The 24,725-nt window shown below is 42.9% G+C and overlaps 2 protein-coding genes across 3 annotated transcripts in view; both read right to left on the minus strand.

Moving 5' to 3' along the window:
• The window catches only part of ubn2a (ubinuclein 2a), a 38,316-nt gene extending 37,102 nt beyond the window's left edge, over positions 1 to 1,214 (minus strand). For both annotated transcript variants that reach the window (XM_084317891.1, XM_084317890.1), the window contains exon 1: positions 709 to 1,214. In XM_084317891.1, the coding sequence (XP_084174017.1) occupies positions 709 to 990 (282 nt within the window). In that variant the 5' untranslated portion in view covers positions 991 to 1,214. The remainder of the gene's footprint in view (positions 1 to 708) is intronic.
• Positions 1,215 to 1,887: 673 nt separating this feature from the next.
• ift56 (intraflagellar transport 56) overlaps positions 1,888 to 24,725 on the minus strand; it is a 43,672-nt gene continuing 20,834 nt past the window's right edge. Inside the window, exons 8-18 of the mRNA XM_084318742.1 lie at positions 16,578 to 16,652; positions 16,366 to 16,468; positions 14,801 to 14,856; positions 10,657 to 10,710; positions 10,498 to 10,561; positions 9,854 to 9,942; positions 9,295 to 9,378; positions 8,918 to 8,987; positions 8,612 to 8,718; positions 4,179 to 4,312; positions 1,888 to 3,483 (exon numbers count right to left, since the gene is read on the minus strand). Coding sequence (XP_084174868.1) covers positions 3,369 to 3,483; positions 4,179 to 4,312; positions 8,612 to 8,718; positions 8,918 to 8,987; positions 9,295 to 9,378; positions 9,854 to 9,942; positions 10,498 to 10,561; positions 10,657 to 10,710; positions 14,801 to 14,856; positions 16,366 to 16,468; positions 16,578 to 16,652 — 951 coding nt within the window. The 3' untranslated portion in view covers positions 1,888 to 3,368. The remainder of the gene's footprint in view (positions 3,484 to 4,178; positions 4,313 to 8,611; positions 8,719 to 8,917; positions 8,988 to 9,294; positions 9,379 to 9,853; positions 9,943 to 10,497; positions 10,562 to 10,656; positions 10,711 to 14,800; positions 14,857 to 16,365; positions 16,469 to 16,577; positions 16,653 to 24,725) is intronic.

Consider the following 24,725-nt stretch of genomic DNA (forward strand, 5'->3'; position numbering starts at 1 on the left):
ACGCCTACTCATTATCAACATGCCGAAAATGCCATTACATCCATGTATTATTTCCAATTGTGCAAGAGTAAAAAGAAGTTGAACCAGTCTTGTCTTGATCTCACAGCAGCCTGACATTTGCCTAAAATCCTCCATGCTGATCCATCCTGGTATTTCCATCAGCAGCTCCCCAGTCCATCACCCACAGACAGAGGGCCACAGACAGAGGGCCACAGAAAGACAGAGGGCCACAGACAGACAGCCACAGACAGAGGAGGGCCACACTGCATGTGGCATCAAGTGCTGTAATGGCTGTTGTGTGACTAGGCTGTTGCCGGGCAAGTCAAAGAAGTGAGTAGGGCACAGGCAGCAGCAGGGAAAAGATAAGCATTATTATCGTGTCATGTGCAAAAGGAGCTCCAAAACTAGCAAACGTTATTATATTCGTTAGAGTGCCGCTGAAGTTGCAACACTTGGCCGAGCAGATAAGAGTATAATAGTGACGGCTGGATGAAGAGCTAAACTGATGCCTTTTGTGTGGAGAGACACCATGAATGGTCATTATTTCCCACCACGACGGTTAGTAGATCATGGAAGAAGGACGAGGTGGACTTCCCGTTTATTAGTCAGCAATGACAAGTCCCACACACTTCTTCCTATTGCAATCAAATCAATAACTCCAACCCCACGCCCCCCCCCCCCTGGCCTAGTATGGGATGATGATCCTACCTGGAGGTTTTGGATGAGTTCGCCGTAATTAAACTCGGCGGACGAGTGGTCGCTGGGTTCCGCCAGAGACAGATCCAGTCGCACCGTGATCTTCTCCGCCTCGTCCCCGCCGCCGGCACCTCCTGGCCCCGCAGCCGCCGCGTCGACCTCCTCCCCGTCTCCGTCAAACTTCACGTCGGCCTCCTCATCCTCCTCCTCCAGCCGGCGTTTCCTAGACTCCGTGGCCGGTCCGGCAGCGAAGGCCGACAGGGTGACAAATTGTACTTTTCTCGGTTCGGCCATTTGGACGAGCTGCCTGCCCTGAAGCCCCCTCTCTCTCTCTCTCTACTTGTGGAAACTAACTCCCAAACGTGTGACTTGAAGGGTGCTCGGTGCTCAGCGCCTACAGAGATGCGAGGGGCTCCGGCGCACCGTGCGAACTAGTGGATCTCCGGGGATGTGACGGTCGGGGGAAAGTTGTTTTTCCAGTAGCTTCTTGCATCCTCAATTCGCTATGGGACCGAGACATTCACGGGGGCCATCTTGGATTTCGGGAGTAAATAAAATAGCAGAGAGGTCACTGGGCCTGCGCGTACTGCCAGAGCGGAAGCAGCGTCACCGAGGGGGGGTCAGCGTGTCCAATCGCCGCCCGCCCCCATGCCTAAACCCGCCCCTATCACCACAGGCGATAATAAGACAATCATAAGATGGTACTATTCTTATTATGACCTTTATAAAGAGATGTCCGTCTGAAGGACAAGTAGCGAAAGTAAAGTCTCCAGCATATCTCTGAACACACATCAGCAATTTGCTCAGTTGTAGAAAAACTGGGCAGGTTTTTATTTGAGGACATTATTATCCTCTATTCATACCTAGAGCTAAGGAAAATGCTGAATTGTGCATTTTTCTACAATGGCCTACACACACACATCAGATCCAAAACGGAAGCAAACAAGCCCGTCGATTGGCTTTCTCGGTTTTCCACCCTGATCCAACTGATACACAATTACACTGAAATGGCCACCTGTTGGTGTGACTTTATGTGTGCATGTCATTTCATAAAAGCATTATGAGCAAAATGCTTATGTTAACAATAAATAAAAACTTTAAAAAAAACTTGCATAATTCACCACAATAAAATGAGATTAAAAAAGAGAAAATATCATTTAATACTCATTTAATAATTTGCAGTGTATACAAATATCCTTTCATTATTTCACTGCCATACAAAATGTACACGCATCATTAGAAAAGAGATGAATGAAATGAATGAATGAAAACTTTATTTAACATATTGCAGAATGGGTACAATACAGTACGGCTCAATACACACAATTGTTAAGCGGATGCAGACCAGAGAAAGACGTTTGTCTTGTTTACATCAGGGTCCCCCATTTTCAATTCATAGTGACATTTATGACATACACAACATACATGACATCATGACATTTATGGCATAGGGACATACAGGTATATAGTAAGGTTACATTTGTGACATATACGATATGCAAATATACAGTACTGTTACCCATAGATCCTGACAGAGTATATACATATGATGGGGAGGGGACTGTACATTAGGAGGGGGTGGGTGGGTGGGAGAGAATATATACATACGGTGGGGAGGAGACTGTACATTATGAGGGGGTGGGTGGGAGAGAAATATATACGGTGGGGAGAGAATATATACATGGGGAGGAGACTGTCTATTAGGAGGGGGTGGGGGGGGTTTGGACATTTACGGTGGCCAGTTTCAAATTGCAGCCTCCGTAGGTGCTCTTTAAGAGCGGTTTTAAATGTGGGTAGGGATTCACATTCCTTTACAGCTTTTGGTAGGGCGTTCCACATTGATGTGGCATAATTGCGAAACGTGTTAAGTCCCTTGTTTGAGCCGAATCTGGGTTTAACATGATTTGTTGAGCTTCCTCTGGTGCCATCCTAGGTAGTCAAAGTGGGCAGGGGTGAGGTGGGTTCTAGAGATAAGGTCAAGTAGTAGTCTGACCAGTTTGTTTTGTAATCTCGTTTTTAGCGCCTTTGAGGTGCTTTGGTACCATGAGGTGCAAGCATAGTCGTAGTACCCTTGAATGAGTGCTCCTGCCAGAGTCTTCAGGGTATTCTTGTTTACCAGAGAGGAGATCCGGTACAAGAATGTAGATGCAGATAATAAATACAATAGCTCTACCTTTGTTTCACTAAAGCAACAGCTCAAACTGGTATACAAATGATTCATACCAAACAGACGCTACATGGTAACACGCATAACAATTCATATTAATTAAATAACCTAACAGACTATGTGTGTATAATATATATATATACATAACATACAGTAGCTATAGCCTATTGATATGTATTAAGCTATAACCTAAACTCTCTCCTTCCAATCCACCACAAAAAGCACTTACGCCAATGCTTTTTGAGATATCGAAAGCAGAAAAGCCATTTTTGTACATTTTATGACATCACCAACCTCGTCCTATAATTGTGTGGAAGTTGTGGGGGGGTTGGCATGAAACATTCTAAATTATATTTCAAGGCAATAATCATGCTTTATGCCCCCCATTGACTTCCACTAGCATACATAACAACAAATCCTGATGTTTTCTGCTTCAAATATCTCAACATTGACCATATTCACACAGTGGCCATTTTGTGCCAAATCCCATACAATCCAAAGAGCATCAGGAGAGAGGAACTCTGTTGTCTTTGGCCCACTTCCTTAGAGCTCTGATGATGTACTCCACCTGGGTGTTTCCTGAGCTCCGCAACAGGGGCAGCACCTCTTTCAGTGTCTCTCTGGGGAGAAATTAAACCGTGGGTGAGAACTATGTAGGCCACCTTAGATTAGATTAGATTCAAATGTATTGTCATTATACAGCACAAGTACAGTACAACAAAAATATGTTTGGCATCCAACCAGAGTGCAAATGTAACAGTAAAGGGCAATAGTAATGTACAATGTACAGGTGATTAAACTAGGTATCAAATATATACATTTGTACTACTGGGTGTAGTGCTAATCAGATGTATGTACAGAGTTGTAATATTAATATGTACAGTGATACAGGTAGTCATATTGGCCAGCAGTATAACTAGTAGAGTAGGTAAGAGATATGTATAGATATAGTATCTACAGATATGTAAAAGGATTATGTGCAGGTATGTACATACAGGTGGATATATATATATATACACAGTAAGAATAAATATATATATACAGCATTATTGTACATGCCATCATACAGAGTTATGTGCAGGTGTATAAGTAGGTCTATAGGAGGATTATATGCAGACAGATATGGATATATATATATATATATATATATATATAACATTTCATAAATATACAGTATATATCACATATTTTATATGTATGTAAACATTTTAACACAAATATAGTCCTTCGATGTTTTCGGACTGAAGAAAATAATTAGTCATTTGAAGAGAAAAACAAAATCCAAATTGTGACTGAACGAGGAGGACGGACGTACTTGGACTCTCTGCCTGCCAGGATGAGCTGGAAGATCCCCACGCAGGCCCCTCTCTTTCCCTCCCAGTAGTTAGAGCCCGGGTCCAGCTTCTCAAGAGCATCAAACGCTTTGGCCGCATAGTAGAACTGACCCATCTAAATAAAAAAACAGAACATGATGGTGAGTGCTTGGATACAGTTGTGGGCGATAAAGACTGGTCTTCTCATAAGGACATGTCTTTGTCCCCTCCTTGTTGTTAAACCTCCCCTTTAAGGTGTGCCCCCACTCCCTCTCCTGGGTATAAAGGACGGCTCCTCACTAGGGGTCGTCCTCTTCCTTCTTGGTGATGAAGCCAATCACTGGGACGGGGGCCATCCAAGCCATATTCTCTGACTTTGTAATTGATACTTTAATACATTTTATTAACCAGATTCATCGACTGAGTAAGTTATTATATGTTTCTCACACAGTGGACTCGTTTCTCAGACGTGGCTTAATTGAACGTTGTCCTAGACTAGCCTGGTTTCTCAGTGGACATCTCCGTCTCAATCTGCACGTCTGTGAAACCAGCCCTCTAAGTGGGCGGAGAGTCTTGGAAGGAACACTTGAATCGATTTGTATTGATAAATCGGCTAAAACTGGGGCGGCTGGGTAGCGCCTGCCTACCACCGCAGAGACACTGGTATCGAATCCAGCTGTCAGCGATACCTCCGGCTTGGTCGGTCGTCCATACTAACACAATTGGCAGTGTTAGCGGGTGGGAAGCCGGTGGGGTGTGTATCCTGGTCGTTGTAAACAGCGACTCCTACAGGTCGGTCGGGGCGCCTGCTCAGCGAGGAAGGGAACTGGGGGAAGTAGTGTGATCCTCCCATGCGTTATGCTCTCCCAGTGAGAGTCCTCGCTGTCAGGTGAAAAGAAGCGGCTGGCTGACTCCACATGTATCGGAGGAGACATGCGATAGTATCTATCAACCCTCCCTAGACCGGCAAGTGGGGGGGAAATGCGCGCAACGACCAGGAAGGGAATTGGCATAACGACTTAAATTGGGGATGGGATAAAAAAACAGAAAAAAGGGGGAGAAAAAGTAGGGGGAAAAAAAGAAATCAACTAAAACTGCAAAATGTCAAAAACAGAGGAAGGGATGAAGAAGGAGGGTTGGAGTTTCCACCGTGGCGGTCGTGACAGTTTCTGTGGCGGCTTTTCAAACAACAAGACTGCCCGTCAACACAGTTACCAGGGTAATCCTCTCAGAATGCCCTGGCAACCGTCTGACTCCCCGCCCACATGACGTCAACTCCACATTCTCTCTAGTCAGCTGTTTCAGCGGCTGCGTGATAAAGGAAGTGCACAGGGAAACGTGATCAGGCTGTGTTGGCTTATAATAACACTTGTAGGTCTCGACAGGTGAGTAAAGATGAGCTCATGCAGGACAATAGTACCCATAGTAGTCACTTTAAAAAAATCCTGTTGAAATTGGTATTGGAAAGAAACACATTTTGATTCATTGCACATCATCAATACTGGGCAGTAGAAAGGTGAAATTGCTCCCAGATCGATTGGGGAAATGTCTCCTCTCCTGACTGTGGTTAGGATTTGGGGGAGGGGGGGGGGGGGGGGGGTAGTGCAACTGCTCCTGCAGGCAGCGGCATTCGACTAGTGTGCCATTGGCGGTTTCGGTGGAATGTTCGATGTGTTGCTAGGAAACGGTTGATTTAATTTGATTTCCTGTTGCAATGACGGGAAATTAAACGCAGTCCGTTCTGGAATGCTGGTTTATAGTTTGTTTTTGGTGTCAAGTTAAAGCAGTCTATAGCAAACTAGTGTGCCTTTTTAAGTGGACTCATAACACATTAATTAGTCTATTAACATATTGCACTATTAACTATACCACATCCGGGAGTCAGAATCAGTGCAGTAGTCTAGGCCCTGTATACGCAGACATACAGAATAATACCCATCTCTTTCTCTGGACACTTTTTATACTAATTATAATTACAATACATTAGAAGATACCTACCACCCTCAGCAGCGGCATGTGTTACGATGCTGTTATGACAATATATTGATAGGTCACTAAAGAATAAGTTATGAATGTCCTTTTAACTCAATGGCTGCCAACAACGAGCCAATCGTTGGACGCCATTTATTTATTATGATCGTTATTTATTTTATTCACTATTTCCACTCATAATTCATCCTGGAAGGCTGTGGTACTGTGTGGCAATGTGTCGGCGATCGCAACGGTCCGATACCGCCACCTGGTGGTATGCGGCCGATGTCGCACTTCCCTTTTTTTTTTTTTTTTCTTTTTTTTTTTTTGCGTTTTATCGCTTTATTCTACTGGGCAGGCAGTCCAGTATGGAGAGACAGAGGAGGAATGGGAGACAGAGTGGGGGGAAGACATTCGGGAAATAACGACGGGTTCGGGAATCGAACCCGGGTCGCCCGTGTCGCGGCTGAGCGTGCTATGTGGTTCGCCACTGGGGCGCCCCTCGCACTTCCTTTCTGACTGTGAATGTGGCTGTGCGTCATTGAAAGTCATCCGGGCGGGGTTTTCTTGTAACGTGGATCAAGATATTCACCCGATCGCATTGAATCGCCTTCGAGACGCCAGAATCATTATGCTGTTGGGGGTTATGGCGTGGGCCAAATGGACATACGATCTAGCAGATGGCAATCAAATAATTGGAATATTCTTTTTGGAGTCTCATCGGCCACAGGTAAGAGCAATTTAACATCAATTTCAGCTTGGTTGTCCATTGTTTTCATAGCCATCGCCCTGATCAGCGTATGCTGTTGTACTAACGAATGCCGTTATTGAGGGGCGGCTACGTGGCGTAGTGGGCAAGGCGCTCGCCACAAAATCTGGAGACGCTGGGCTCGGCTGTTCGAGCCCAGCGCTCCACATTTGCTTTCAGTTTAGCTGGTCGTCCGTACTAATACACATTGGCCGTATTAGGGGGTGGGAAACTGATGGGTGGGGATCGGGCGTTGTGGACAGCGACTCCTACAGGTCGGTTGGTGCGCCTGCGCAGTGGAATCAGGAAGTGTCGGGGGCAGCGTGAGCCTCCCACGCGTTACTCCTCGCCACTGAGAGATCGAGCTGCGCAGGTGAAAAGATGCGACTGCTGTTACCTCAAGTACCGGAGGGGACTTGTGCTATGTATGACTTAGTCCACATTGCAGCCTGCTTGTGGGAGGCAAGAAACAGCGTTCGTGACAGGGGAGGGTTGAATTGGATGATACGAAATTGGGATGGGAGAAAATATAGAAAATGGGAGAAAAAGTGGATAAAAAAAAAAACGAATGCCGTTATTGACAATCAATTAATCAGAAACGACCCCCCCCCCCCCCCCTTTCATGCATGCATGATGGAACATAATATACAGATCATATGCATTTTAATTTTTTATTTTAGCGTGTATAGGGACGAAATGCCAATGGATTAAGTATAATATGCGTCGCAGCCTATAACTAGCATCCCAGGAATTACCCTAGACCACTCTAAAACTATACTTATATTCACCACGGTATAAAACGAGAATTTATGGATGGAAAAAATATTCCTTTTTCACATCTTGAACGATAGATACTCAATGTCAAATGGGCCATAGTATTGCATATATAGCTATAATATTTAAATAGTTATAGCCCTGCAAACAAGGTGAGCGACTCCCACCGGTTACAGCGCTGGCGGTAGCTGCTACAGGATGAAGCTAATGTGTGGCAGTCAATGAGTTAATGTCCCATTACCAAATGTATACCATTTATTTAACCTTTTTCATCTAGTTTCTTTTGGCTTGTTCAGCGACAATGTGTTTTGACTCAAATATCTATGCACCGTCAATACTGAGTAGTAGACAAATGATTGATCTGTTAACCCTTTCACTAACTTAAAATCATGGTTGAGAGATGGTCAAGTGTGCGACCATTTTAACTGAGGGGTTGTATTTTGGTGTATTTATTTGTATGTATTTTAGTGTATTGTAACCTATACTGATTCCTACTGTGTTTTAATTACTGTACTATGTTTTTTAACTGAGGGGTTGTATTTTAATGTATTTGTTTGTATGTATTTTAGTGTATTGTGGCCTATACTGATTCCTATTGTGTTTTAATTATTGTACTATGTTTTAATTATTGTTGTGCTCATGTCACCTGCCCCAGAGACTACAGTTGAAAATTAGCCAACTTGGCTAAACTGGCATATTTACAGTCAAATGTTCCTTAATATGCACTGTCTCTGTATTTTAAACCAATAAATACAAATACCACACTACCAGAAGGTTAACCCTTTCACTACCACACTACAGAAGGTTAACCCTTCCACTACCACACTACAGAAACCGTCTGTAGTGTGGTAGTGAAGGGTTAAACTTCTGTAGTGTGGTAGTGAAAGGGTTAAGAGAGGTGACCAGATGAAGTGAGAATGTGAGAGTAAAGGATGGCACCACCTTGTAGCAATCGTTAGCAATGAGCTGCAGCATGTTGAAGGAGTCGGACGAGGTTCCCATCTTCATGTACAGCTCCCAGGCCAGACGACCCTTCTGGTTCATGATGTCTGGAGGAGACGGAAAGAGAAAGGCTCCCTCCATCATGACTCATTCACAGCCTGTGATCATTATCATAGATTCAAATGTGTTCAAATATTATTAGACCTATTAGATTAGTTACAAAGATGGCCAAGTCCTAGACTATAACAAATTATTTTCAAAAAAATCAGCCACAATCTGTCCTTCACGTTGATTCACTGTACGCACAGCAGCGAGCCAGCCAGCTCAGGTACACATAGTCACTCTTGATCTTGTCACTCTGAATCAGCTGAAAAACCTGGAAAATACATTAAACATTTTATTTAAATTTTTTAATAACATGTCAAAATTAAGTTAACAATGAAAGAAAAACCTGTTGTTTAATAAATATTATGTCATAACCCTTTCACTACCACACTAGAGGTTAAGCCTTACTGTGGTAGTGAAAGGCTTAACCTTCTGTAGTGTGGTAGTGAAAGGGTTAACCATTTGTTGTGTGGCATTGAAAGGGTTAACCCTCTGTATTGCCGCAGTGAAAGGGTTAACCCTTTGGTAGTGTGGTAGTGAAAGGGTTAATGCATATGATGTCATATTAAGTCATGTACCTCTTCTGCCTCTTTGTAGTTGCCCAGCGCTGCTTTGGCCTGAGCGTAGTTAAAATTGAATGTGTCGTCGTTATAGAAGTAACTCTGTAAAAAACAGAAAATAAACACAATTGTAATTATTTTTTTAAATCACATCTTCTAGTCAACCTACACAGAAATGGTGTCGCCCCCCCCCCCCACACACACACATAGAAAAACAACACACACACAGAAAAACAACACACACAAAGAAAAACAACACACACAGAAAAACAACAAACACAAAGAAAAACAACACACACAGAAAAACAACACACAGCGAGTGCAGGTCAGTTATTTTCCTTTGGTAGAAAAAAAACTGTAAAAAGCACAAAAAAATAATAAGAAAAAATCACCTCCACACAAGTGCCGCTCACCAAGGAGCCCTCATGTACTGAATAGACGCTCTTCAAGTGCAGTGTGTGTGGGAGTATTCTTCTATTCAATCCCACCTTACAGGTAACATAATACAGCAACATTCGCATCAGTTCTCCACTAGAATACGTGGTGCGATGTGTGCTTTGTGTCGAGCGAGGCTGACCTTGACGGAGTTGAGATATATGAGCACGTCTTCAAACTGTCTCAAAAGGAAGAAGCAGGAGGCCATGCACTGTCTGCCGGGTATGGTGTCTGAAAGGACAAGAGACACAGTGAGACGGAGACGATGATAATAATAAATATACTATATTTTTACTTTTATTTCTACGCCCCACTATCCGCTGGGTGCATACTATCACTCATGTCCTCTCTCCTCCTCTTCCTCACTCATGTTCTGTCCTCTCTCCTCATATCTTCATCTTCCTCACTCATGTCCTGACCTCTCTCCTCTCTCCTCCTCTTCCTCACTCATGTCCTGACCTCTCTCCTCTCTCCTCCTCTTCCTCACTCATGTTCTGTCCTCTCTCCTCATATCTTCATATCTTCATCTTCCTCACTCGTATCCTCTCTCCTCCTCTTCCTCCCTCATATCCTCTCTCCTCCTCTTCCTCCCTCATGTCCTCTTCTTCCTCACTCATATCCTCTCTCCTCCTCTTCCTCACTCATGTCCTCTTCCTCACTCATGGGGATCATAAAGAGAGGCAGGAGGTGCCTCAGTGTCTTGACAGCTCTGAATGAAAACACTATCCCTGGCTGTTCTCCGTGTCACACAAGCACGTTGTTCCATCATATTTCTGTCCAACGTACCACATTCACTAGCCGAGCCGCCGACCAACTGGAAAAACTGTTGCGCAATTTTCAGATGGTCCCTCTGAAAGATGTCGGCACAATACACACATAAGCAATGAACTTGACCATGTTCCTTATTGTTATGTCTCGGTTAGCTGCTAGTCCCATGTTACTCACAGATCCAATGTCTTGTCCCAACGCAGCATTCACCACTCCCTTCAAGATATACTCCTGAGAGGGAAAACAACAAACAAACAAGAATCAGTCAAGGTAAAAGGTGCACACGCACCCGTCCAGTTCATCATTAACTCATTGAGCGCCAATAACGAGATATCTCGTTTCTGAGAGCCAACGCTTGAGCGCCAAAAACGAGATCTCGTTTTTAGTTCCTTTTTTTACTATTTTCTTATTCTAAACACTCGCGCGGGCCTTTGCGAGTGTGCCCGGGACCTGCAATGATGATTGAATCCCGACAGGTGGCAGTATCGCCTACCTTATGAACTGCATGGGCCAGTTCAGTGAGAGCAACGAAATCACTAGGGATCACTAGGGCACTCCCAGCAATCTAACGTTCGACAATGGCGATCGCCTACAGCGAACTATTGGATATTATGAAGAAGACAAAGCGCATTATATGGATGATAAGGTGCGTTTCCACCAGACTGTTGTTGGACTCAGCCCTTCTGTCTATTTTACGTCTATTTTACCAAACCCCATCATAAAACATGCTTTTGTAATGATCGCACCATCGAACCCCCCCCCCCCCCCCCCCCCCCCCCGTGCGTGGTATACCGCACAAACGAAGGTATGTAGAAATAAAAAGTTTTGTCCCTGTTGGAGTATAACGCTGGCGCCAGGGAGTAAAGATGGAAAAACAGCATGGCAGTCAATGAGTTAATGGCGCAAAAAAGTTTTAAATGGTGAGAGATGTTGATAGTATACAAAAACAAGAAACAAGAATGACTTGAAGCGATAATTTAACTTTGTTAGAACAGTTTTAGCTCACATAGTCATATGGAATATCATTACTGGTCCAGGGCTCCAGACTATCCTTTTCCACTAGTAGCACAATATTTAGTAGCACCACTTAAGTCAATCAATCAAATCAAAAAGACAATTCTCTCGGGGAGCTCCAGTAGCTCACCGCGTATCTCGGCGCTATTTCGGCGTCGGGGACAACCGTGCGCGTCACGGATCTGGGGTACACGAGTTCGACTCCCGGACTCGCCGTATTTTCTCAGAGTGTCTTCCCCTGATCTATATCCCATTCAACCTGTTTCTGTCGGTCATGCTTGACCAGAAAAAGCGATAAACGCTAAAAAGAACCAGCTGTCTGGTCAAAGTTAAAAAAAGAAAAGAAAAAAAAAAGACAATTCTCAAGTCATTAACCCCCCACCCCCTTTTTTCTTTTTGCAACCAAGCAGCTAGTATAAGTCCATCTGTCAGGCTCCACAACAGTTGGCAGGGACTGCTGCCAGACATCCAACTAGAACTACTAGGAACCTAAAAAAGGACAATAACACTACCTTATGCATACTGCACCTTATGTGAATACTGTGATACTGTATATTTCACTATACACTATAATTATTTCCACTATGGGACCCTGATGTAAACAAGACAAACGTCTTTCTCTGGTCTGCATCCCCTTAACAATTGTGTGTATTGAGCCATACTGTATTGTACCCATTTTGCAATCTGTTAAATAAAGTTTTCATTCATTCATTCATTCATTCAGTTAGTTAGATAGTAAATTATAACACTACCTTATGCATACTGCACCTTATGTGATACTGTGAATACTGTATGTTTCAGTTAGTTAGATAGTAAATTATATTAAATTGTTATTGTGTTTACACTGCTTGTGTTGTTTTTACTACCTGTACACCCCCATCCCGCTATGATGCCTGAATTTCCCCAAGGGGATCAATAAAGGAATATCTTATCTTAGGAAAGGTGCTATACAAATAAAGTTATTATTATTATAATTAGCCTACATTAAATACACCATTTAATAATGTTTTTATATAGCATGTAGAAGTGATACAATTACCTAATTGTAGCCTATGAGGCGGTGTACATATTCATTGCCGTTTTAAAGTAATCTTGCCTACTCATCTAGCCCATCAATAGCTTCAATCAGGAAACTGAAATCTTGGCGCAGTTGGACAAAATTAAGGGATTATATATTTTAACATAATTATGTATGAATTTCTTTATTATGAAGATGTCGTTTATTTACACGCAGGGCTGGGAAAAATAGACTTGAAGAGAAGAACGGAGCAGCAGAAAACCACATGCACAGCATGCGCCCCCTGGTGGAGACTGCAGCGGTAAATTTGAGCGTCTCTGTAAGAACTCGTTGCCCGTGTAGATTCCCGGGTTACAATTCTATTAAACTCAATGCTACTTTAAAGGAACACACCAACATTTTGGGAAATTAGCTTATGAATGGAAATGGAAGTGGACATGGCCGGTCAGCCTTCGGGAGAGGTGTTAGTTGGACAATGCCTAGGCTAACCGGCCATGTCCGCTTCTATTCATTGTGCTAAGCTAGGCTAATGTGCAGCCAGATAGCTTTCTACTGAACGCACAGAGAGGAAACTGGTATATATCTTCTTGTCTCTCTCTGGAGAAGACGGTAAGCTATGTTGGCGTGTTCCTCAGCACCTGCATGGAGCTTATCACAAATGACGTGCTTGTTTTTTCTTTTTTTAAATGTCTTCTATTGAAATGGACTGACGAGAGCTCTTTCCCTTTTTCATGTCGTCTCTTCAAATGGACTGATAGTGCTCTTCAAATGCAGTTAATAAACAATTATTCCATTTGACATTTTATCCGTGTGCACTTCTGCGACAGTACTTTAGCATCCAGAGGTCTCTTGTGTTCCCGCATATTAGATTAGATTCAACTTTATCATCATTGCACAGGGTACAGGGTACAATGAAATGTAGTTAGCATCTAACCGCCACGCAAAGGAGCAGTAAAGTGCACTGTAATGTACATGTATGACATGTGTATAGAATGTAGATCATGTGGAAAAGCTAGCATGTGTACAGTATAAACAGAGTGAGTAGCTATAAACACTATAGACAGTAGTGTAAATTATATGAATACACTATGGATAATATAATCAAAGTAGCCAGAGGTATACATAATATGAATAACTATGATATATATATATAAAATATGGAAGATAAGGAAAAGTATAAAAAGTATGAACAGCATTGTACAGTATGAACAGTGAGCATAAACACTATTGTTTATAGAGACAGTGGTATTAAATACGAATACACTATAGAATATATAGCCGGTGTAGACAGCGGTATAAATAGTTTGAGAGAGAGAGAGAGAGAGAGAGAGAGAGAGAGAGAGAGAGAGAGAGAGAGAGAATAATCACCACTGCGCACTCATTTTAATTTAGAAAAATATCACATTTCTACCACATATGAAAACATGTTGCGGAACGAGCCAGGTAGTAATAGGGAAGTAATACTGGGACAGTGGATCCCAGCGCAAATATAACAGAGGGCATACATAACATACCCTCATCTTGCACCTTGTTGCCCATGTCCAGATTTAATTATATTGTTATATGGTTTACACAGCCTTTTTTTTTTTTATATATTCTATTTCAATTTGTACTTCTCCACTGCACTATAATTCTATGACCCGTCTTCTACTACCTGTACCTCCCCTCCCCCTCCCCCATGTTGCCTGAATTTCCCCCAAGGGGATCAATAAAGAAATATCTTATCTTTAACCCTTTCACTGCTGCACTACCAAACGGTTAACCCTTTCACTGCGGCAATACAGAAGGGTTAACCCTTTCACTACCACACTACAGACGGTAAGTGAAAGGGTTAAGACTAGGGGTGTAACGATGCATCGATTAATCGAAATGCATCGATTCTAATGTGTTTGATTCGATGCATCGATTTAAGAATCGATTATAATCTAAATTAATCGGGGGGAAAAAATCTTTTCTTTTTCTATGTTTTTTTTGTGTGTGTATTGTTTTTATTGACCTATAGTCCATTCATGCTGAGTGAATCAGTTCCCCCAGCCACATTTGTGTATTAATTCTTTTTTGGGGAATTAACTGATAGAAAATTAATAGAAAATGTATCGAATCGAATCGTGGTCAAATGAAGAGATTTCATGATGCATTGAATCGTTGCCTGAAGAATCGTAATCGAATCGTTGTGAGGTCGAATCGTTACACCCCTAGTGAATACTGCTCCTGAACCCCTACACAAGTGCATGTGCTAAGTGAAATAGCACCTGGATCTGGATAGCCGGTGTTATTTAGAATCATTACCTGCGGCGTGGTTGGTACCAAGTCTTTGATGAGGTTGTATGCCTCTTGGACATCATCTAGAAATGGAGGAGGACATGAATGTCAGCACTAAACTGCCTCTGCTAGTCACGGATACTGAAAAGACACAGCTAATTCTGTGTTCGTTTGTGTGTGTTCTAATTCAGCTAAGAAATTACCGCATAACCAGATAGAGGGGGATGTGTTCTGCTTTTGAAAATTACATTATGACTTCCCTACACAGATATATACCGTAATTCCTCTAATAGTAACCGGGTCTCAAATACAAGCCGGGTCTCTATTAATGGCCGGGTGCGCTCTTGAGCTAAGCAATTATAAGCCGGCCTCCTAATACAAGCCGGGTTACTAATATACTGAGCTGCATACTGAGCTAGTTACTTGATTTCACTTTGAAAACGTTGAAATGACCAGTGACCACCTGTAATTGCACTGTTTACTATTTCATACAGTACTTGGTTTCAATAAATGAACCCAGTACATTTTACTGGGTTCAAACTGACACAAAATGTTGATTTATTCATTATGATCCGTTTGAAAATTTGAAATATAGGCCTCCCTCTTATCAGGCCTCCTCCTAATACAAGCCTGGTACCCGCTACAGTTGAAACAAATACAAGCCGGGGTTACTATTAGAGGAATTACGGTATATATATATGTACTGATGCAGTTTAAATATCTGAAATCACTTTTTAATCATTAAAAAAAGAAAAGGTTATGCTCAGGTGGTATGTAGTGAAACCAACTCGTTATACATTACCATTCATATTTTACCAATGTAGTAAGGCGGTATGATGTGTATTATTATTATTATGATGTGTCTATTTTAATTGATTAGACATTATGATAGGGAGATCACTGGAGCACATAAACAGTTAATTTCCGATGCAATATATACCTATCTCAAACCTCGGAAAGCAACGGTTGTGATTGGAGGATCAAGAAAACAGGACAGGGCTTGAGAGGTCAATAGACAAACATTTCTATGCTGACCACGTCTTCATCAGAGCCAAAGATCAGAGTCATCCCTCTGTTGTTGTACATTACATATACAGTATATAGATGTACTGTACATACAGATCACACACATCTTAGCTGTACAACTGTATAGGTTAAAGGAATGTCACATCTTAGCTGTACAACTGTATAGGTTAAAGTAAGGTCACATCTTAGCTGTACAACTGTATAGGTTAAAAGTGACGTCACATCTTACCTGTGCAATGGTATAGGTTAACATGATGATGTCACATCTTACCTGTGCAACTGTATAGGTTAACATGATGATGTCACACCACTTTTACATGTTTGTATGTGTCTACGTTATGTCTATGTGATGTGATGTGTTGTGATGTCATGTGTCTTTACGATGTCTGTATGACGCATGTCTGAACACTTCGTTCCCCTCCCCCCCTACAAGGACCACAATGGAAATAAGCTCTGAGCTTTTTTGTGTCTATCCTTGGCTAGTATTCCAGACTGTGCTTCTGTCACATGTTTAGTTATATATAAAATAAAATCATTCAATCAATCAAACAGTGCCGCAGTCCCACCTTGTCTGAGATAGTAGATGACCAGGTTGAGTCTGGCCTCAGGTATCACGTCTACCAGAGGGGGCAGCACCTGCAGGGCCCCCTCCCCACCACGGAATACTACCTGTAGTAGAGTGGACGGACACACACACACACACAGATAAGTGGGAGTGAGGAAAGGTAGAATGTAGGTCACTATTACACAGATACACTGGGGTTTGAGCAGAGCTTACCAGGTTGTGTCGGATAAGCTCCTTAGCGAACTCAAAGGAGCAGGAGGAGATGTCAATTAGGTTCTTCAGCTCCGCCTGAGAGAGAGACAGAATGTAGAGTAGAGGTTTGAAACGTATTTACTATTCCCAAAGGAAATGGTGCAGATATTGACAAGTGACAAGTGTTTTTTCCGTGAGCTGAAATAGAAAAACCCAGTAGAATTGTAGTAAGATGAAAATGGAAAATGCATCCTAAAATACTGAAATGAAACTGATCTGAAATCCGTTTAGCCGATCAGCAGAGGCATCTCTCGCACTGTTGGGTTATTTCTTTTTCTTTTTTTTTTTATTGATATTTTTGTACAAATCTTTCCATTATTCACAGTGTATCTTTTCACAGCATAGTATCCAACATCCAAGATTCGTCTTTTTCGTTTTTGTAGCAACATACAAAACATGTAAGAGACTCATACAAACACATTAATAACTGACATGGAAATTAAAAAAACACTTACAAAAAAAAAACATACTATACATTGTGCATATACATCTGTTATATATATATATATATATATACGTCATACGTTACATGTAGGCCGATCTACCTGCTGCATCTTTTCTTTTCCTTTTTTTTTTCTTTTTTTTTTTTTTTTTACCTTTTTTATTTTTTTCCACGTTTCAGCTACGTATGTGTGTGTCTCCTATATACTTGTGTATCCCCCTATGTGTCAGTGAAAGCCTATATCTCAACTATGTGTATATGTAGGTGTATGTATGTCTATTTCCTATACATGAGTATGTGCATGTATGTGTGCCCCTGACGTGTATACCTTATCCTTGTGTATATGAGTGCGTGTAAACCTATTATGTACACATATGAATATGTGTATCCTAGATATTTGTATGTGGCTATATCTGCGCACATGTGAGTGTGATAGAGACATTGACCGTTCCATAGACACCCCATCCGGACATAAAATATATGTACATATATACATAATATATTATAGAGCACAAGTATCATCAGATCAAATCCCCTTTTTCATATTCATCCTTGATAATATTGTATTCCCATCTTAATCATTTGTCCTCAGATCGTTCAGTCAGGTGTAAAAAACTGTCCCATATCTCAGCGAAAATATCCTCTCTCCCTGCGACTCTATACGTCACCCTTTCATATGATGCTGTCCGAAACATTAGTTCCATCCATTCTTTAAAAGTAATATCAACAGGTGATTTCCAATGTCGTAATGCAATTCTACATCCTGATATCATGGCCATTCTATACCACATTCCCCGGTATTTAGGCAGCTTAATTCCTTTCGGTACTATACCCAAAACACATGCCATTGGGGCGTTATTTATCTTCACATTCAGGACCTTACTTAGGAATGTCACAATTTGATCCCACATTTTCCGGACCTTCTCACATTCGTACAACATGTGCAGTAAGGTGCCTGTCTCCTTCTCACATCTCCAGCAGATGTCACTGTCCCTTAATTTCAGTCTGGCCAGCTTACTAGGCGTCCAATAGCTTCTGTTCAGTACTTTGTAAAAAATAAGTTGTGATTGCGCCTCCCTAGAGAATTTACTCCATTTGGATACCAGTTTCTCCCACATTTCCTCAGTAATATCCTCATGTACATCGTTCTCCCAGCTCAATCTCAAACCCGCCAATTTGGGTGCATTGTATTCTCTTATAACATCATAAAATCTTGACGCACCGCCTTTCCTGCGCCATCCTTTATAGAATATTTCTTGAATTGCAGTAATTGGGCCGCACTTTGGTCCTCCTATTGATGACGATATACAATGTCTAATCTGTAGGAATTTATAAAAGTTTTTATTATCTATATCAAAATCCTCCTTAATATCCTCAAAAGGCAAAACCCCATCCTCCCCGGCTATATCACCCAGTACATGTATCCCCCTTTTAACCCAATCGTCCCATATGACTGATTTCTTCCCAATCTTTAGTTTCTTATTATACCATATAGAGGCTCTCGTAGTTAAGTATGGGCTATCACCAGTCATTTTGTGCGATTGATTCCAAGTTTCCCTGATAAATGCCATCAAAGGGTTTTTAAGAGGTGTAGGTCTGTCTGATTGTGTCAGGAAGGATTCCAGAGATGAGGGATATATCATTTCCTCCTCCATCCTGACCCAAGCAGGTGCCTCCTCAGACGAGTGATTCAGTTTGGAGAGCTGGGAGAGCGAGAATGCATAGTGATACCAGTCTAGTTTAGGCAGGGATAAGCCGCCATTTTCCTTTGCTGCATACATTTTGGTCCGTCCAAACAGCGGCCTTTTGCCCCCCCACAGATATACATTAATGACTTTGTCATACTGTTTGAGTAACTGGGTCGGGAGAGTCAGCGGCAACATATATAGGATATAGTTTAATTTGGGAGCTAATATCATTTTCACTAGGTTTATCTTTCCCAGGAGGGACATATTCATTTTGGCCCAATTCTGGGTCAGAGCACTAACGTGTTCGATTATAGCGGCAACTTGCATCAACTCTTTCAGACCTGGGATCAGCTTTATTCCTAGGTATATCAATCCTGACGGCATCCATCTGTATTGCCACCCCCTTCTGATATCAGGGGGACAGCATTTAGAGAGAGGCATTGCTTCTGACTTGCTCCAGTTGATTGTGTATCCAGATATTTCGGAGAAGGACTCGATAACATTTCCAATGATCCCAACTGCTGTTCGGGGATCGCTGGATACCAATAAGATATCGTCCGCATATAAAAATAATTTATGTTCTACCTGCCCCGCTATTATCCCTTTGATGTCCTGATTATCCCTCAGTGCGATAGCAAGTGGTTCGAGGAAAAGCGCAAACATTTGGGGAGAAAGCGGGGAACCTTGCCTCGTCCCCCGCCCTAGGTTAAAGGGCGAGGACACGATCCCGTTGGTCAATACTGATGCCATCGGATTTGTGTATAGCAGTTTTACCCACCCAGTAAACGATGGACCGAACCCGAAGCGCTCTAGCGTGTGAAATAAGAATGCAAATTCCACCTTATCAAAGGCCTTTTCGGCATCCAATGAGAAGGCCACTGTAGGTTCTATATCATTCCTTACCTTCCACATTATGTGTAGGAGTCTGCGGATATTATCAGCTGAGTTTCTCCCCTTCACAAAGCCCACTTGATCTGAATGCACCAAAGTTGGTAGTACATCTTCTATTCTATTCGCAAGTATCTTTGCCAATATTTTTTCTTCCAAGTTGCTCAGGGATATAGGTCTATAGCTTCCACAGCATTGAGGGTCTTTGCCCTTTTTCTGTAGTAATGTAATAGTGGCAGATCTCAGGCTAGTGGGCAATCCCCCCTTTATCAGTGAGTCCTTATATACTTTTAATAATCTCGGAGCGATTATATCACTGAATTGTTTGTAGAAATCGGGAGTAAACCCGTCGTCTCCTGGTGCTTTACCCAATTTAAGGCTGTTGATTGCCGCGTGTATTTCTTCTATCGAGACCCCCCCCTCCATTGATTTTACCTGTTGTTTCGATAATGACGGTAATTTGATTTTGTCGAAGAACGCGTCCATTTTTAGCTGATCCACCGCCTTCTGTGGGGTATATAAGTCCTGGTAGAAGCACCTGAAGACATTATTAATTTCCTTTTTGTCTGTAATAATCTTGTCATCTTTATTACGAATCGAGGATATAATATTCTGATTATGCATTTGTTTAACCCGATTCGCTAATATTTTACCCGCTCTCTCCCCTTGTTCATAATATTTTTGGTTGGTCCTAAATAACGCATATTCAGCCTTCTTTTGATATATGTTGTTCAATTCGTATTTGGATTTGCTTAGGTTCCTCCACGTTTCTGGGTCTGGTCTTTGGCTGTGCTGTTTCGAAAGTATTTTAATTTCCTCATCTGGGTTATTTCTTTTTCAATACATGAAAGAAAATATGATTTGAGAGACATTTGTACATTTACTGTTAAAAAAGCTAAGAAAGGGATTAAAAGGAGGTGTATCTCAAGATTTGATCACAAAAAAAGGAGGTGTATTTCTATTGTTGGGGTTAACTTGTGGAACAATGCTGATATACATTTAAGAATGTGTAATTCGCTTTTGGTTTTTAAGAAAATGGTTTGTAGAGCTATTTTTGAAGATTACAAATGTGAATAATAATAATTGTTTTGTTATTTTCTTTTAGAATACCGTTTGAGTCTTAATTTTGTTAAGAATATAGGACAGGCATGTATAAGCATTATGCTTCAGTCTGTACCTTTTTAGTTACTGCCTGAATCAAAGATTGTTAAAGGTCCCATGTTTTGCTATTCCTTTCACTATTTGGGCAATGTTACACAATTCCCGTGAGTCTATGGAACACATCTGTAAGGTAAAAAATGCATTGTTTTGTATTTCTAATCAAGTACTCTAAAGCAGCATTTTTCCACTTCAAGATTTCATACTCGCAAAGCACTTTGAGTGACAGTCACCCACAGACAAGCAGACAGAGAGAGAGATAGAGGGGGAGACTAATTAATTTTGCCGCGGGGGGGCATAATCCCACGGGACAATGCATTGGTAACTTGTTTCAAATGACAATATATACCCCGTGAATATTATTGCACGGATCAGAATACGCGGGGGAGTGTGCGTTATGATATTTTGCAACAGGTTGCCGTGACGCGAGTGCCGACAGAGAGAGCAGAGAACGAGCAAGCGAGAGAGATGGAGAGAGAGACAGAGACAGACAGAGAGAGGGAGAGAGAGAGGAGAGATGCTCAGAGAGGGAGAGAATGAGAGGAGAGATGCGTCCCGACTGCGTGTGTTTCCCCACACACAGGGAATGTGTGTAAATGCTCCGAGACGACTCAAGGGAGAGAGAGAGAGAGGAGAGATGCGTCCCGTCTCTCTCTGTCGGCACCCGCGCCACGTCAACCTGTTTGAGGAAGTGTCAGTATTTCCACTCGCTCTGTTGTTGAGCGAATGTGTGCTACAACTATAGAGGGGGCGTTAGTTATGCAGATCAGATCCTTGCTGATCAGCTCCAACTCCATTGTGAAGTTCGCCGACGACACGGTGGTGGTGGGGCTGATCTCGGACAACGACGAGAAGGCCTACCGAGAGGAGGTTGAGGTACTGGAACGTTGGTGCCAGGACAACAGCCTGCTCCTGAACATTGGTAAAACCAAGGAGCTGATTGTGGATTATAGGAGAGGACAGCAGGAGACACACACACCACTGACGATTAACGGGGCTACCGTGGACAGGGTGAGCAGCTTCAAGTACCTGGGGGTCCACATCTCAGAGGACCTGACATGGTCAACACACATAGACACAGTAGTAAAGAAAGCGAAGCAGCGCCTCTACCACCTGAGACAGTTAAGGAAGTTCAGAGTATCGGGGAAGATACTCCAGTCCTTCTCCTCAGGAGCTGTAGAGAGCATCTTGACCGGAAACATCACTGCCTGGTATGGGAACAGCACGGCACAGGACAAGAAGGCCCTACAGAGAGTGGTGCGCTCAGCCGAGCGTACCACAGGTATTGCGCTACCTCCCCTGCAGGCTCTATACAACAAGAGGTGCAAATCCAGAGCCTGCAGGATAATGAAAGACCCCCACCACCCCAATAACAGCCTGTTCCAGCTGCTGAGGTCAGGCAGACGCCTGCGAACTCCAGCTACTAGGACGGAGAGGCTTAGGCTAAGCTTCTTCCCCCAGGCCATCAGAGCCTTGAACAATGAACATTGAGAGACACAGAAACTGAACTATCCACACACAAGCACATACACGACACGCACGCTGAGCACGCTCACACACTAGCAGCCACTTTAACACTCATGCCGCACACACGCACACTTATGGCCAGAGGAAAGGCCACTTAAAGTAGTATAGCATCAGGAACAGTGTATTGCACTACTAAAGCTACCTAGCATGTCCTATATGCTCTGTAAATACTAATGTACAGATACCGAGATGGCACACCATGTACCTGTTTATTGCACTGTTTTATTGGATTCTATTAATATGTTGTACCACTGTATTTTATTGGATTCTATTATATGTTGTACCACTGTATTGCACATCGTCGCGGGCAAGACCAGCCGCATTTCATTGTATACCTGTATGCCGTGACAATTAAAACTCTTGACTTGACTTGACTTGACTTGCTACGTAGGATAGCGAGTCAAATCAGAATGGCTTAGTTCACTGGGGGAGGATCTTGTCTCAACTGAATTGGAGCAATCCGCCAAAATGAGAATTAGAGACACAGACCCAGGGCTCGAAATTGCGACCGAATTGGTCGCATATGCGACCAAAATTGTATCGGTGCGACCTCAAAATATAATTGGTAGCATTCGTGCGAGTGCAAATAATTGTCCTGGTGTGACCTCCCCCCCCCCCCCCCCCCCACAATTTGGGAAATTAGCTTATTTAACATCTTCCCTGGAGTTAGACAAGAAGATGCATACCTTTTTCGTCTCTCTGCATGCATTAGGCTTAGGGAACGCCCGCACCGTTAGCGTAGCTTAGCTTCATCACTGGAAGTGGGTCAGACCTTTACCCTGAAGTTCCCTACAGTCCCCTACAGTCACGAAATACATTCCAAATACAACTCCAAAACGTTCCTGTAAACATGTTGTGACCTGTGTATTTACCACGTGGAGAAATAAAAAATAATTGAATTCAACATTTACGTTTTCTAAGCAAATATACTCGGAACTATTTTTTGCCGAACCACTCCTCTCTGGGCTCAGTGATTTCACGTCACCAGTGCTACTTTCTAACGTGACGCCAGTGTTTGTTTACATTTTCATTTCATTCAAAGGATCCGAACCGATTGAAGTTTATGGATACCATGATATCTTTTTTTTTTTATCCACTTTTTCTCCCATTTTCTATATTTTCTCCCATCCCAATTTCGTATCATCCAATTCAACCCTCCCCTGTCACGAACGCTGTTTCTTGCCTCCCACAAGCCGGCTGCAATGTGGACTAAGTCATACATAGCACAAGTCCCCTCCGGTACTTGAGGTAACGGCAGTCACATCTTTTCACCTGCGCAGCTCGATCTCTGAGTGGCGAGGAGTAACGCGTGGGAGGCTCACGCTGCCCCCGACACTTCCTGATTCTACTGCGCAGGTGCACCAACCGACCTGTAGGAGTCGCTGTCCACAACGCCCGATCCCCACCCATCAGTTTCCCACCCCCTAATACGGCCAATGTGTATTAGTACGGACGACCAGCTAAACTGAAAGCAAATGTGGAGCGCTGGGCTCGAACAGGCAAGCCCAGAGTCTCCAGATTTTGTGGCGAGCACCTTGCCCACTACGCCACGTAGCCGCCCTAGATACCATATCTATTCTATTCACATATATGCTTACCACTTGTATCTATTGCTATGTCCGCCCACTACAATCACGCAAGCTGTCTAATGCCTGTCCCGTCTCCCTGTCTCCCTGTGAGTTGCTGTCCCGGAGTGTTGACCGGAGTGTTGGACGTCCCGTGATGAAGACCGGGAGGATGCGACCCTCTCTGCGTGCCCTCCTGTCTCCCCGTCTCCGACGGTCTCGTAGTGGTGACCGGAGTGCTGGACGTCCCGCGATGATGTCGGGGAGGTTGCGACCCTCTCTGCGCCACCCCCTATCTCCCTGTCTCCGGCTGTCTCTGAGCAATGACCGGAGTGTTGAACGTCCCGTGATTAAGACGGGGAGGACGCGACCCTCTTTGCGCCGCCCCCTATCAGCTCTATCTTTAATCGTTCAAAATGTTCAGTTGCTATCGCTATCAGCTCTATCTTTAATTTTTCTAAATGTTCAGTTGCTATTGCATGCACTCATCTGTGTTTCACTACACACATGAAGAAGGAACACGTTCCGAAACATGTCTGTATTATAGGCTGCCATTAAATACAATTTTTTTTAAATCTGAGAGTGCTGGTCCGGCCTTCGCCTTTTTCTACACACATGAATGCATGCTTACCAACTGTCAGTCTGCAACACTACTATCACCGACATCTAAGAAGGGAGATCCCCCCTTGAATGGCCCTTCTAAGGTTTCTCTCCTCCACACTGCCTGTGGTGCATTTTTCCCTATTGTTAGGTTTTAGTGAGTTTTTCCTTACCTTCGCGTGGGGTATGTCTGGGAGTGTTTGCATTCATTCATTTATTTGCATTTATTTTAAATTTGTTG

This window comes from Notolepis coatsorum, assembly GCF_963971535.1.
Source record: "Notolepis coatsorum genome assembly, chromosome: 7".
NCBI lineage: Eukaryota > Metazoa > Chordata > Actinopteri > Aulopiformes > Paralepididae > Notolepis > Notolepis coatsorum.